The sequence below is a fragment of the Melozone crissalis genome, unplaced genomic scaffold (assembly GCF_028551555.1).
Source record: "Melozone crissalis strain CALT ecotype California unplaced genomic scaffold, PUWL_Pcris_2 ptg000016l_1, whole genome shotgun sequence".
NCBI lineage: Eukaryota > Metazoa > Chordata > Aves > Passeriformes > Passerellidae > Melozone > Melozone crissalis.
This window is the reverse complement of record NW_026535794.1, coordinates 10,365,401-10,380,186: the sequence shown is the minus strand read 5'-3', so window position 1 is coordinate 10,380,186 and position 14,786 is coordinate 10,365,401. Positions and strand designations below refer to the sequence as shown.

Genomic DNA, 14,786 nt, shown 5'->3' with positions numbered 1-14,786 from the left:
AGTTTAGACAAACTGTCAGCTATAATTCAAAGGAAAATTTAATTTTAGTGTGTTTTGGTTTTTTGCCACACCACTGGCTTTAGGCTTAATGGTTAAATAACTGCTTATGCTGTACATTCAGAAGGTTTTATAGCACCTAATTTGGGCTTCTGTCCTGAATCTCCTTCTGTGGTATGGTCTCTCCCTACCCACACACAGATTATGTATGAAGAGACTGTGAAAACTTACTGTGATTACCCTCATACGTTTTTACATTTAAACTAGACAAATGTACTTTTGATAGAGAGGAGGATGGAGGATTTTTATATGTAATTTTAGCTTTCCAAAATAAGCAGAAGGGATCAGCATCTACTAGAAGAGTTATTTGTGAAATAGCTGGAAAAGTGCTCAAGAATATTTTGCTGCTTTGTAACTATATAAAGAAACTTGGTTATACTGTGTGACCCTAAAGTGACTGATATAGTTTCTTTAAGATTTACATCTGGAACAACAAATGATTAGTGCAAAGGGAAGGAACTAAGCTTAAGTAAAGTAATGCTGACTCAGATAAGTATCTGTTAAACATAGCTATCATAGTGCATTATGTTTTATGTAGAGTATTCTACAGCGTATAGAAGTGCCTCATCAGGATTGTTGAGTCCAACTCGTGGCCCTATGGAGAGCACCCCAAGAATCACAACATGTGTCTGACAGCACTTGAATTCTTACTTTTAATCTTTGAATGTAAAATGGAAGAAACTCAAAAAACCCCTCAAACTTTTGGGGGGTTTTGTTTGGGGCTTTTTAGTTATTGTTGTTGGAGTTTTTTTCCCTTTAAATCTAATCTGCTTTTATTGCTTCCATTTCTTCCATTGCTGTAATACACAATTCATGAAACGTGGTTGGTTTGTAGAAAATTAAGTTTTCAGCTTTTGGAACTCTCTGGTCAATACCTGTAGTTTTGTACTTTCAGTGTAGGTCCTCAGATTTTTGGTTGAGTTACGTAGATAATATTTAGAGCCTATGTGTTAATCATAATCATCAAATAAATGTTACATTTAAGTAGGGTTGTCTCATAAATACCTTTAAGGATGGAGAAAACTTTCAAAGATAATTTTTAAAAGAGAAATGTTTTACAATGAGGGTATCAGTGAATAGTAACAACTATTATGAAATTTATGTTTTAAAGTAGATTATTAGTACCTGTGACTGTGTTGAGAGCAATTCAACATTACTTACAGAGGGGTATTGTCATGTCTTTCCTTCTGAATTTCTTGCTTTTAAGGACATTTATGTAGATAAGTGAAACTTCCTTTATGTGAATGAAAAATTATATTTAAAGCATTTATGTTATTATTTGCACTTTGAACCTCATTTCATGTTATTTGCTGATTGCTATTTGACTCTTCAGAATTTCCCACCAATCCTTAGTCCATGGCATTTGAGTGTAATAGTTATTATTCTGTGTCTAGCCTTGTTTCCTTGGAAAGATGCAGATGATAGTTTGGCCAGCAAACTGAGTCAATTTAGCCAGTATAAGAGAGTTTGAAAAATAAAATAATAAGAAATATTTCTGCTGTTTTTACTGTTATTCTTAAGTGGTTTTCTTTTGTCTTTTTTTCTTTTACTGTCCTCCAGGACAATAGAACTGCATTCCTTGGGCTCTTTCTGGTATTTTATTGATCATTGCAAAAAATATTGTGTTCTGAACTGAGTTTTTGAAAGTGCAGGATCAGAAATAGAAAGTAAATGTGAAAGTTATTTAGGGCTAAACACAAGCAGTTGTGTGAGAAAGCCAGATAGTGTCTTTTTAATGTGCAGAAATGCATCTTTTGAGCACTTCCAAAAATTTTGCAAGATAACATTTAATAATAGAACTTTCCTGGAACATGTAACATTATGATCTTTTTGGGGTTGAACATGGTCATTGGGGCATTTCTTCCATCAGTTCTCTCTTGTTATACTTTGCGTTGAATAATGAATTGCCACACCAAGTGGTTGAAATGACACTACTTGCCAAACCTGCATGAGTAATTTACCAACAGAAGCCAAGAGGGAAATGCTTTTAGTCGTTAACTGTCTTAGCTGAAATCTTGACTTCTCTCTCTTTCTGTCGTGCTTGTCAATAGATTTTTATAAAAGAATTAACAGATTTTGCACATCACTTAGTCTGATTCTTGCTTCTGGGCATAAATATGTCTGTGCAGTTGCTTCAATGTTCTTGTGTCAGTCCTGACTGATCCAGTGTACCAACTTCTATCCCTCAGGCTTTTTCCTGTTGTTTATGAATAGAATTGTATTTGAAGTCATAAAGTCTTAAAGCAAAAAATAATTTTGCCACTAATATTGCAGTCTCATATGGCAGGCTGAAACTATATGGGATTAGTAGATGGATAAATTTTTAATTCTTTGTTTTCAGACAGCCTGGGTTTGGAGCATCTAAGGATTAAGCAAAGCCCAGCTTTTGATTCAAGGTTGGCTTGAGTGAAAATTTTAGAGTCTTGAAAATAAAAGGTTCTCTGCTTTCTGTTTTGAGTGTCAGAACAGGCACCAAACTGAACTATATTAAAATAAGGAGTGAGCAAGCAGAAAAGCAAGAATGGAAAAGAGATGAGAAACAGGAATGGAAAATACTGTATTATTTGTTGCCTATTATCACATGCAACTGCAGGAGTAAACTAGGCTTACATAAATGAGGAGCAGGCTTAGTGCCAACTCATGTAACTGTAGGAGCATGATAGGTGTGGCACACCAAAGGACAAGTAATTATTAAATCTGTGGAAATATTAAGAGTCGTGTCCTGTTAAGCAAGGTCTTAATGAAGACTGTAGAGTAGATAAAATAAAAAAAATAATAAATTAACATATATGGGTAGATTTGAGTATCTGTGGCCTCTTTTTTGTTTCCCAACCTATCTCAAGTGTTTCTGCATAAATTGGGACTGAATGTGAAGAGTGCTTGATGGGTGCAAGAGAGATGCTTCCTCTTTTCCTCATTGCTGTCATCTGTGTGCATGGTGCAGGGGATGTGGCCTGTGCCTTCAGAAATCTATACTCTGAGGCTGGGAAGTTGGATCACCCTTTGGAGGAAGGTGAATTTCATCTTCGCTGAGGTTATATTTAGAGCAGGAAGCCTCTCTCAAGTGTAGTGTGCCTTTTCTGTTGAATGTCAACTGGATACTTGTACAGAAGACTAAAAATGAATCGTGAACATGACAACTGTTATACCTTGCATTACTCACAGCAAACAGGTTTGCTTTTGGTATTTCCATGAATATTCTTTTCCTTTCCTCATCTGTGTGTTTCATTTGTTGTTTCTATTTATTTTATTTTGTTGCTGTTCATTGCAATGCCTGTAGAATCATAGAATTTAGGAAAAGACCTCTAAGATCATCAAGTCCATCTATTAGTCTGACACTGCCAGATCTACCACTAAACTCTTACTCTAAATGCCATAGCTGCAATACATCCAGCACTTCTTTAGGCAGCCTGTTCCAATGCTTAACAACTCTTGCCATGAAAACAATTTTCAAATATGCATTCTAAACCTCCCTGGTGCAACTTAAGACTATTTCCTCTTATCCTCTCTCGTTTTCACATGGGAGAAGAGAATGACTCTCATCAGGCTACAACCTCCTTTCAGGTAATTGTAGGGAACAAGAAGGTCTCCTCTGAGTTTCCTTTTCTCCAGGCTAAGCAACTCCAGCTCCATCAAGTGCTCCAGCTAAGCCTTGTGCTCCAGACCCTTTTCCAGCTCCATTGCACTTCTCTGGATGCTCCAGTACCTCAATGTCCTTCTTTTATTGAGGGCCCCAAAACTGAACACAAGATTCCAGATGCAGCCTCACCAGTGCCCAGGACAGGGGGACAATCAGTGCCCTGGTCCTGATGGCCACACCATTTCTGGTACAGGCCAGGATGCCTTTGGCTTTCTTGGCCACCTGGGCACACCTGGCTCATGTTCAGCTTCTGTGAACCAACCAGCACCCCCAGGTCCTTTCCCCAGGGCCACTTTCCAGCCACTCTGTCCCCAGCCTGTAGCACTGCCTGGGGTTGTTGTGACCCAAATGCAGGACCCAGCACTTGGCCTTGTTGAACCTCATACCACGGGCCTTGGTCCATCAGTATAGCCTGCCCAGATCCCTCTGCAGACCCTTCCTGCCCTCCAATAGATCAACACTCCCACCCAACTTGGTGTCACCAAGACTGAGGGTGCTGTCAATGCCTTCACACAGATCATTGATAATGACAGTAAACAGGAGTGTCCCCAGCACTGAGCCCTGTGGAACACACTTGTGACTGGCCAGGGTTACAGCCATGGATGTAGCTCCATTCCTCCCACTCTCCCTGGGCCTGGCCCTCCAGCCAGATTTTTACCCAGCTGATTTACACTGATCCAAGCCATGAGCAGCCAGTTTCTGCAGGAGAATGCTGTGGGAAAACATGTCAGGCTTCACTGAAGTCCAGGTCAGCACACTGACAGCCTTTCCCTCATCCACTAAGTCATGCTGTAATAACAGGAGATCAGCTCCATGGCCTTTGCTGGCACCCAGGTCAGGGTGACAGGCCTGTAGTTCCCCAGGCCCTTGTGGATGGATGGGGTTACATTTGCTGACCTCCAGTCACCTGGGACCTCCCCAGTTAGTCAGGACTGCTGGTAAATGATGGGGAAGTGGCTTTGGGAGCTCTTCTGCCAGCTGCCCCAGTACCACTGGGTAGATCCTTTCCAGCCTCAGAGACTTGTGCTTGTCTAAGTGGTGTAGCAGGCTGCTGAGCATTTCCTCTTGGGTTACTTTGGTGTCCCCTATGTGGAACAGCTGTGCAGCTCTCACCCTGTGAAACTGAACATCACTGATCTCTCCTACCTAAATCAGAATGAAACCTGTTGATCCAATGTCATGCACAAGTCATTACTGAGAATTGGCATTTTTCTGTTTCCAGATTCAGAAGACAAATACGGAAAGATCAAGATGTTATTTATTCTTGTTGGGGTTAATAGTGTTCATTCTTTCTTTAACTTTTTTACCTTTGGGAGCAACATGAGAACCCTGCAAGACAAAAACTGAGTGTAAACTCCGTTCAGCTGTAAGTTCATGTACATACTTGTAACTGCTTGTGTTGCAAAAGTAAAAAAAAGATTAGGTATTTTTTGTTTTCAAAAATCAGACACCATCCCCAACTGTCTTAAGCACAGCGTTATGACATTCTACCCACCATAATTTTCTAGGACATTAATTCTAATTAAATAAAATTACATGGTTCCCAAATTGTTCCATCTGCTATTAATAATTCTATTCTTTTAACTTCAGAAAAATAAATGATGATTTTTTTTCTCAGTCAAACAGATCACTGCACACTTAGCACCACTTGTAAAGCTTTTGAGAGATGTGATATACTTGAAAAAAATGTTGAGAACCTTTCATGACAGTGGAAGACAGCAGCATTTGTAATTCTCTAGGTATCTGTAGAAACATGGGGCTTACCTTTGTTATTGACCTGGGATTGTTGAAAAATAAACAGACTGGAGAGATAACTCTGACACTGTTTATTATGCTGCTGATGGACAGCATAGCAAAAACTAAATAGCAAAATTTGGGAGTTTAGATGAAATTAAGGACTGCTCTAAGGGTAGATTGAGTATATGAAGAATATGTTAGTGCTGATTGTTAATGCAAGAAGTGAATAAAAACTGAAAGAAGTCAAGAATGGGCCTTGCTTTCAAATTCATCTTGTTGAAAATACGGTTTAAAGAGTAGTTCTTTCACTGACTCCTCACATCTGGGATAAGCATAATAAAAATAACTGCTGTTGAGGCCGTGGTGCAATCTGTTATGCTATGAAGAGATTAAGACTTGGCAGTTCAGTTAAGTAGAGACACTGCTTCACAAAAGTCACCATATGTAGGTCACAGTTTTTTAGTGTGTTCAAAGGCTCTTTGTGTTTGGGAAGTGTGATCTGCGTCTTGTTCTACAGCCTGTGAGTTTCTAAGGAAAGTCTTGTTAGCTCCGCTTCTTCAGGGCTTTATTTTTGTTTGGAGGGGATTTTTGTTTGGGGTTTTTCTGGTGTGTGTATTTGTAAAAGGTAAAGCTACTACCTGTGCTCTCCTATGTCTGGAAAATTGTGTCTGTTCATCCAGCATTTAATTGATGTTTTCCTATTGCCACAGGCACTTTCTGCCCTGTATATAAACTGTCACTCTGACTGGTTTCTGCAGTTGTTTAAAGAAAGAAATCGCTAGAAATGTCTTTCCAAGAGCTTTTGGCCGAACTTAAATCCATATTCCTGAGCTTCAGCTTCACTGATTAAATATGTATAGCCATGATTTACTGCCATTGAAGAAGATTTGGCATGAATGAAACGAGGTAGAAGTGCAGTCGGGACTCTGGCAGTTGCGTGTGTCGTGTTAATATTGGTGGACACAAGCTGGGTTGGCTGTGCTTGTTTTTTAGTTTGTCCATGGTGTTACAACAATACTTTAATCCAAGGTTCTACTACCAGAAACTAGTCCAAGCATATATTTATTTAATTCATAAATGAGTTTGTATTTTAACTTGCTTGTATTTTAATTCTCTTGTCAGAAGTGTTGACTGCTCAGTATGTTGTCCACTGTCTAGAGAGATCCCTAAGCTTTCTGGCATTATAAATGACTGGACACAATTAACTACAAAGTGTTTTGTATTTGTATTAATTTTTTGTTCTGTGTTTGTTTTGGGTTTTTAGGTGCATTTTCCAGACACAGAGAGAGCAGAATGGCTCAACAAGGTAAGGAGAAACATTGCTCCTAAATGGGAAGGGGCAGGAGGGAGGGCTGAGATGAAAATAAAAGATGAGGCAAGAATCTGAGAACAGAGTAATTTCAACTTCATGCTTTATACACTTGAAATCTCTGGTTGTTGATCCAGTTAGTCACAAGAAAGATTAAATTTAGTTTCATGGTCCTGAAAATGTGAGTTTTATGAATGATTTAAAGTGGCATAACAGTAATGACAGCTATAATTGCATAGAAGTCATAGAAGCTGTAAACACAATCTTTAGTTTTGTACTTGTCTGGGATACTTTCCAGATTGTAGGTTCCTGACCTACAATCTAAAAATAAATGAAATTTGCAGTTTTGATTTGTGTGTGTGATAATCTAAGACATAAATCTATGTAGCTTACTTTTTAAAAAATATCTTTCATTCAAAAAGCATAGAAGAACATGAATTAATGAGGAAATAGTAAGAAAAAAAGCAATATAGAATTTTCAGATACAAAATTCAGATGCAGTGAATTTTCAGATGCGGTGAAGTTGTGATTTTTACATTTATAACTTATTAATGTATTTTAGAACTGTACTTCCATGCAGATTTTTTTTTCTCCTTAGACTGTAAAACAGATGTGGCCTTTTATTTGTCAATTCATTGAGAAACTCTTCCGAGAAACCATAGAGCCAGCAGTGAGAGGAGCAAACAACCACCTCAGTACCTTCAGCTTTACAAAGATTGATATTGGTCATCAGGTCAGTGTCTGGTGAGGTTTTTTAAGAGACCCTGTTTTACACAAGATTTTCATGTAGCCTGTTCAAATCTGCACAGAAATATTTCTCTGTGACACTTGGTCGTAAGGCTGACTCTGATTTCTGTTGTAACATTAAAATAAAAATGTGTGGGTTTTTAGCAGAGGCTTTATTGCATTTCCTGGGATCTATGCTTCACAAACTTGACTGGGAATTTGGAGATGACTCAGTGTAGCAATGCCTGGTCACATGAAGAGCTCACAGCAGTGTAATTTTAATATTGTTCATGCAATGCTTTACATTAAGTGAGCAGGGACCATTATCCTTTTGTCAAAGGGTCCAAGTGCAGTTCTCTTGTCACAGATGCACTTCTGATCATGTTATGTGTGGGGTGAGTGACAAGACTGCTGGCTTGGCTTCTCAAGGACTGCACAAATCACAGTATAAAGGGGAATACAGATGTTTGTCTTCTGTTCCATCCCATGAAGGAAGGGGTCTCATGCCTGCAGGAGAGCCTGTTTGACCAGTGCAAGCTGAGAATGATCCCCTCTGCTTGCAGCAACTTCAGCACAACTCAATCATCCCTGCATTAACCAGAGCTTTACTGCTTTGAGATGCAGTTTAAGAGCTTTTGTTTGAAGTTGTCTTTTGTGTTTCTATTGCTTGTCATAAATTGAATTTCAAATAAGGATTTAAAAATCAACACCTCCACACCCCACCCTCAAATGTTAGGAAATCTAAAATTAATTTTCAGGTGTGATAGAGGGGAATTGTTTTTCCTCTCTTTGTGACTATTTCATGTAGGTTAAAGTTCATTATGCTTTACTGCACCTTTTGTGTGTTTGGTTTATTATTTATTAAATTGTAAAACCTTTTACATGGGGCCTCTGTCCTGCCCTAGATATATTTGTATTATAGACTGAAGCATTCCTTTTAAGTAAGTTTTAGATTAGCTCCCAGACCTCTGTGTGGTTCTGCAGCTGAGTTGAGTAACCTTGGACATGATAAAGAGCTGTTCTTACTTTATATTGCAGCCTTGATTGAGTTGGTTGAGCTGCACAGCCCCAACACAGCAGTGAGATTTTGATTTTACAGAAATTATAAAAGAGGTGTAAATAGAAATATGAAAATTTTTCAAGAAAGGAAAAACTTAAATGTGAGGTTGTTAGTCGTCCTCTCCTGCCTAGTGTTTGATGAATATTTGAGGCTTGAGTGTGTGATTGATATGTGTTAATTCTGTGCGAGGGAGAGAGGGGAGAGACTGAACAATGATTTAGAGAGACAGCACAGAGTCGTTGACACAACTTTAATGGGAATTACAGATTCTTTTCCATCTATTCTCACTAAATTCCACGTAAGGCAATTTTTTGAGAGCTAAATTTAGCTTGTTGTTGTAGTTACACAGAAAAGAATGCTTTGGGAATGTTAGACACCCCTACAGAGAAATCAGATGTTTATACAGGGGAGAGAGAAAGCTTGATTATTACATATTTTGTAAATCTTGAAGTTTAGTGGTCCATACCCAGAGTAATTCTGGATGGATTATGGTTAATTGGATCCCAGCAAGGTAATTTTTACCCTTGAAATAAGAATTTGAACTAAATTGTGATAGTCTTACTTCACACCTTTTAATGTTTATAGTAGGTTCTTAACTTCAGGCATGAATATGTCTATATTCACCTTTAATTCAAAGTTTAGAGTTTAATGTACTTCTGTAGAAGAATCCAACTTTTTCTTGCTTCATTGTTCCAGCCTCTGAGGATAAATGGTGTAAAAGTGTACACTGAAAATGTGGACAAAAGGCAGATCATTTTGGACCTTCAGATCAGGTAAACTTTATTACTATATTACAATGGGGTCCCTGCTTTATAATCTGCACATAGTTTGGTTTGGCAGTTATGTTGGCCTGAAAGGAGAATTGCTTCATTATGCAAATATAGTTAGTTCTATATATGCAAATATAGTTAGTTCTGTGTATGAATGGAGAAAGAAGTTGCATGCTGTAAACAACATTAATCTGAGGGAAATGGAATATCAACTCTGTGTGGTTTCATCATTAAAGTCATGTTTGTTAATAAAAAAATACTTTCCAAAGATAAAGCACTGTCTTTGACTTTTTCCTTAATGTGTTAATACTTTGACATTAAATGTAGTCTGAAATCTAAGATGTAAGATTCTTTTGGTTTTTTACTTTTCTCAGTTACTTGGATTATTTTATAAACATAGTATTAGGAAAAAAAAAAAGATAGCTACAGAACAATTTGTGTTTACTTTACCAGAGTAAATCTGTGTGTTATAAAATGCCAAAATGACACTGCTCCATTGCTGCTTCTTTCTTTGCTATTTCATCCTGACTCCTTTTATATAGGTTTCTCAGTAGGTCTACCCTACATTTACCCAAGTCATTCTCAGCACAATCTGCAGTTGCAGAGTTTTTGGAAGTTCAGTCAGTGAACCCAGCAATGTTTTTGCATTTGATCATCTTAGGTCTGTGTTACTGTGGCTACTTTTGCCTGTTTGTGGGTTATGGAAAGGCCAAATTTGTCAGTCACTGACAGTCCAGCAAGGAGCAGCCTTCTGTGGTCCTCACTGCTTCCCTGCAGCAGCCAGGAGGATCATCAGGCATCTCAGCTTCAGAGGCACCTCCAAAATTTGAAAGTGGTAATTCATGAATTTGAATTATTTGTGTAAAGCTCAACTATGCTGAAGCCTTTGCTGCTTTGGCAGAGCTGGGCAGGCCCCAGAGTGGTGAGGGAAAAGGCTGCTGTCTCCTTCCCTGGGTTCCAGAGTAGCTGGGGGCTGCATCTGTGAGCAGAGCCCAGTCTGTATTGAATTGAATCACTTTATTTCTGTAGGAAAAAGACAGCTGTTCAAACCAGGGATTGGTGTTGCTGGACAAAGTACAGCAGGATTGGCTCTTGAAAGCTTATTTCACTGGATGAATGTGTTAGCCCTAATGGAGCTACTTCCTTCAGTTTTCTCTTTGTTGCCACTTCTGACAGCAGCTGGGAGAGCAGCCTCACCTCTTCAGAGATAAGCCCTCAGGAAAACAATCTAATCTGACCAAACAGTCCATAGAAATTGTTTTTAAGAAGCTCTTTCTGTTCCAAAACCACTTCTTCCCTTTAAGGCTGAACTATTCACAGGAAGACAGAGTAAATCTAGTTTTGCTTTTTTTTTCATTTCTGCTCATCCTCATGAAGTAGATAAAAGTAAAAAGGCCAGTAGGTTTGTACAAAAATTTCAGGAATAATGTCCTGTTACACAGACCTGAAGGAAATCTGTCTTACTGCATTATCTTGCAATCTGCTTAGATAAGAGGTAGACAGCTGCAATAGAATCCAGTCCAAAAGGCTGAAGTAAATTCCTTGAAGTGATTTAAATAACAATAATTATGCTGGGTCTGTTGGGTGCCTGCCCCTAATGCAGGTGGCACGGGCTTCCAGGAAGAAAATGGAAACGAGAGCTCTGGAGTGGCTATCACAGCTTCTAGGAATTAAGGCTTAGACAAAACCATCATCAAAGGAGTCCTGTTTCATATTTAAGACTTGTCCTTGTCACCTCATTCAGAAAGGGCTCTTTTTCAAAGGCTTTTAGTATGCAAGTTAAAACAGAGAGCCCCCGTGGCCCCCTGTACCAGTTGTTACTGTTTGAATGTTGTTTGCTTTTTAATAGTTTGATTTATATGTCCTCTGAGAGTCTTATCACTGGGATTGTCTCAGTTCTAACAGGAAGAATAAGTGCCTCTTGATACATTTAGATACAGAGTTAGATACAGATACCAACTTTAAATTATGTCTTCCATTGCAGTTTTGCAGGATTATAAAGAGCAGTCTCACTGCTGGAGAAAAGTCCATCCTTTGGAGTATTTATCCCTCTAGATTTTAATATCCAATTAAATTAGTTTGTTATAACTTCAATTTATTTCTAAGTTTAAAGTTAGGAGCTTCTATAAACCCTTCATTCTCTAAATACAGTTGAGCAGGACCTCTCAAACAATCTCTCTAAACATTCATAAGAATAGTTGTAGGAAGCCAAGCCCTGTGGGGTGTGTGGTGAGGGAAGGAAGGCAAGATTTGATTTATATTTTTTTCAGTTTAAAGTACATTAATTCTTTTAAGAATCCCCTTTTATCCTGCAGTTCTACTATTGTGGCTTCTTTTAGCCCTTTCTGCTGTCAGTTGTTTGTGGTGGGGTGTGTGCATTTGCTTTGGACCTTCCATAGTGCATTTAAGAGTTTCAATGTGTCTCCAAAACTCAAGAGTACTTTTTTGCATCATCCTTGAGGGGTTTTTTTTTTGTCTGCTTTTAATTTTAATTGCAAAAGGAGTGTGTTTTGGTTTAGTTTCTATTGTTTCTGCAAGGATACTGAGTGCATTATGATCATTGCTTCAGAGTATTTTTCAGAACTCTTTGGAGCACATTTTGTGCATCACTCAGGGTCCAATTAAGAACTTCTCTCTAAGTAGCTTGAATAACTAATCCACAAAGCACTGGAGAATGCATTTAAAGGTTCAGTTTGAGAACCATATTTGTGAAGGGAATGCTTTGCCTTTCCCTTACTTTGGAGTCTATGTTTAAAAAAATTATCAAAACTCATTACAGTTTAAAAGTCTAGTTCTTGACAACAAATATGGGCAAGGGAAACATTTCAACCACTTAAGCAAATGAAGATAAAATCTAGAGAAATTGTTAATAAGAAATCTTACATTTGCTAAAGTGTATGAATGTAGTAAATACTTGGGTAAAGGTTATGGATCAACAGAAAACAAGTTAAAGCCAGTCAATTCAAATGTTAACTGTAGCAAAGAAAGCAAGAAGATTGAGAGATTGAAGAAGTAGTTGTTAATAGCCTGAGTTCTTTCAATTTCTCATGACACAAAAAATTGATGCACTGAAAGAGTTTTAGGCTGCAGATTAAAACACACAGCAGATTTTTTCAAACGTGGAATACTTGTATGGGGAGACTCACTACATTATGCTGGCAGAGGACAAATGTAAAAATAGGGACTAAAGACTTTCTAAAAACAATTTAGATAGTCCAGTATACAGAGCCACATATCACTGTAATATAGGAAATATTTTTGCTATAACATCATCTTTTTTCTTCTTTTTCTTCTGGGTATCTCCCATGGACTACAATGACCACATGCAGTACATCACGCTTCTCTTTTGATTCAGTACAGCTGCTGTTAATATTCTTACAAGAGTGTCCTCATTAAACTGTGATCTATCTCAGTGTTCTGTACCTTAAAGGGATCATAAATATTTCTGGGATGTTATGATCTGAATGTATGGAATTTGCTTACTAAATGAGCTTTCAAGTTGTATGGTGTATTACAGTGGAATTGTGTAGGCATCAACTGTTAATGGACCCAGCCAGATATCTTGGGGCATAAAACCATATTTAGCTTTATTATAAAGTTAAATGCTGTTGACTTAGTCCCCTCAAATGCAGTTTGTTACTATTTTTACTTCAGTTTGTCATCATGTTGTTATGGATTTTCAAACAAGCATATTGCTTCCCAGTCTTCATAACACAAATAGTTCTGGTGCTGCAGAGTGCTGAGATTGAGGTTTCAGTTGCAGGTTTTAATTGACCTTGCTTCTCTGTGTCATGTTGTTATGCAATTATATATATATATATGTGTGGGAGTGTATTTATATATATCTCTACTATCTCTATATATAGTTAGATAGATTAAAAATAGAAATTACATAGTTTTAAATTGTGTATTAAAAGTTACCTACCTATTTTTAAACTGTACAGTCACACTACATTCTTTCCAAGGAAAGCAACTGTCACCTTCCTTTGACATAGACCCCATCATGTTGTTGTCTTCCAGTTCCCCAAACTGGCCATTAAACAAAAAAGATTCTGCAAAGTCTTATCTTTTGAATAGTTGAAAATAAATTCCAGTGATGGATGTTTACAGGAAAGTCTTGGTACTATTGTTTATTTCTGTTTAAGGGATTGATAAGAATTGCATTTGTTGAAATCCCAAAGACAGCACCACCACACACAGAGCAGAGGAGGATACAGATGATTTGGAAAATGGATATGTGGAATGTAGCAGCTCTCACCCTGGTTTTTCTTTTGGTAGTTCTTTGTGCCCCTCAGGCTCAGGAGAAGGGAACAGCAATCCTGCTGTTCTGCTCTCACTGTAGGAGTAATTTATTCTCTATTGACTTGAGCCTGGAATAGGCAATGAAGAGAGCAATTCCATTTGTTCACAATTCCCCAAACATTTTTGTAATAAGATTACTTCATACTCCCAAACACAGCTAACACTGTACAGGCCAGGTCTGAGGAACGAATGTGCGGAAACCTGGGCTCTGCTGCAGAATCTGGAACAGGATGCGCTGCAGAGGGAACAATTTCCCCCTCCTTTCAGCAGTGTCTGGCTTTAACCTGGCTCATCTCCATCCCTCTTGGCTCCTTCTTCCATTTTCTTTACCTGGGCAATCTGTTCAGAAAGCTTTTCAGATTTCATTTTTGCTTCTATTACAGCCTCAATCTTCTTAGAGAGTGTCCTAGTCCAGCTCATCTCTCCCTACCCGGAGCATGGCATTCATGCTTGGGTTTTGCTTTTAGCTCTCATTCTGCAGAATCATTGAACAATTCCATGCTAAATCAGAGTTTCAAGCTTTCTTCCTGAATTCCTTGTTGGGTCTCAAAATTAGTTTGTTTTCAGAACCAATGTGTCTCACAGCAGTACCAGCTCCCGGGAAATGTTGCTCAGCTCTGCTGGTACATGCTTGACCTGGATGAAACTTCAGGGAAAGCAACTAAAAATCCAAGCCTGAGTTGTATGTGAATTATCTTGTAGCCTTGTTAATGCATGGCAAAATAGATGGAACTTCTTTTTACCAACTTTGACAAGTCTGAAATGCAGGGCAGTATCTGGAAAATTTCAATCAATTGATCTTGCATCCCCGAAAACGGGATGCAAAAACCGTTCAGGGAAAAATATGCATAATTTTAATATGTTCTTTAATTTATTTCCTGCCTTCTCTCCCTTCAGAAAGGGCTCAACTGTTTTTGGCTTAGAACTTGCTTAGAAGATAATTCAGCTCAGCACGCCCTGCTTATTGAAATTCTAAATACGACTGGCTTTGCAAGTCTATGAATATTTCAGACAAGTTTCATTTTTAGCATAACTACCATCTCTGTCTAGTGCTTCTCATGATTATGTTAGATGAGAGTGGATTTGGGTACATTTACTATCAATGAGATCTGTGGAGAGCTTTCCTGAAATGGAGTATGAGTTCTGTGTCCATTATTTCCCGAAAGTAGGGCCTCTGGCTTGTTT

The 14,786-nt window shown here is 38.2% G+C and overlaps 1 protein-coding gene across 3 annotated transcripts in view; it reads left to right on the top strand.

Annotated features, from left to right (window-relative positions):
* Nucleotides 1-14,786, top strand: part of ESYT2 (extended synaptotagmin 2) — an 80,378-nt gene that overhangs the window by 23,406 nt on the left and 42,186 nt on the right. For all 3 annotated transcript variants that reach the window (XM_054273391.1, XM_054273393.1, XM_054273392.1), the window contains exons 2-4: nucleotides 6,699-6,740; nucleotides 7,342-7,476; nucleotides 9,226-9,302. In XM_054273391.1, the coding sequence (XP_054129366.1) occupies nucleotides 6,699-6,740; nucleotides 7,342-7,476; nucleotides 9,226-9,302 (254 nt within the window). The remainder of the gene's footprint in view (nucleotides 1-6,698; nucleotides 6,741-7,341; nucleotides 7,477-9,225; nucleotides 9,303-14,786) is intronic.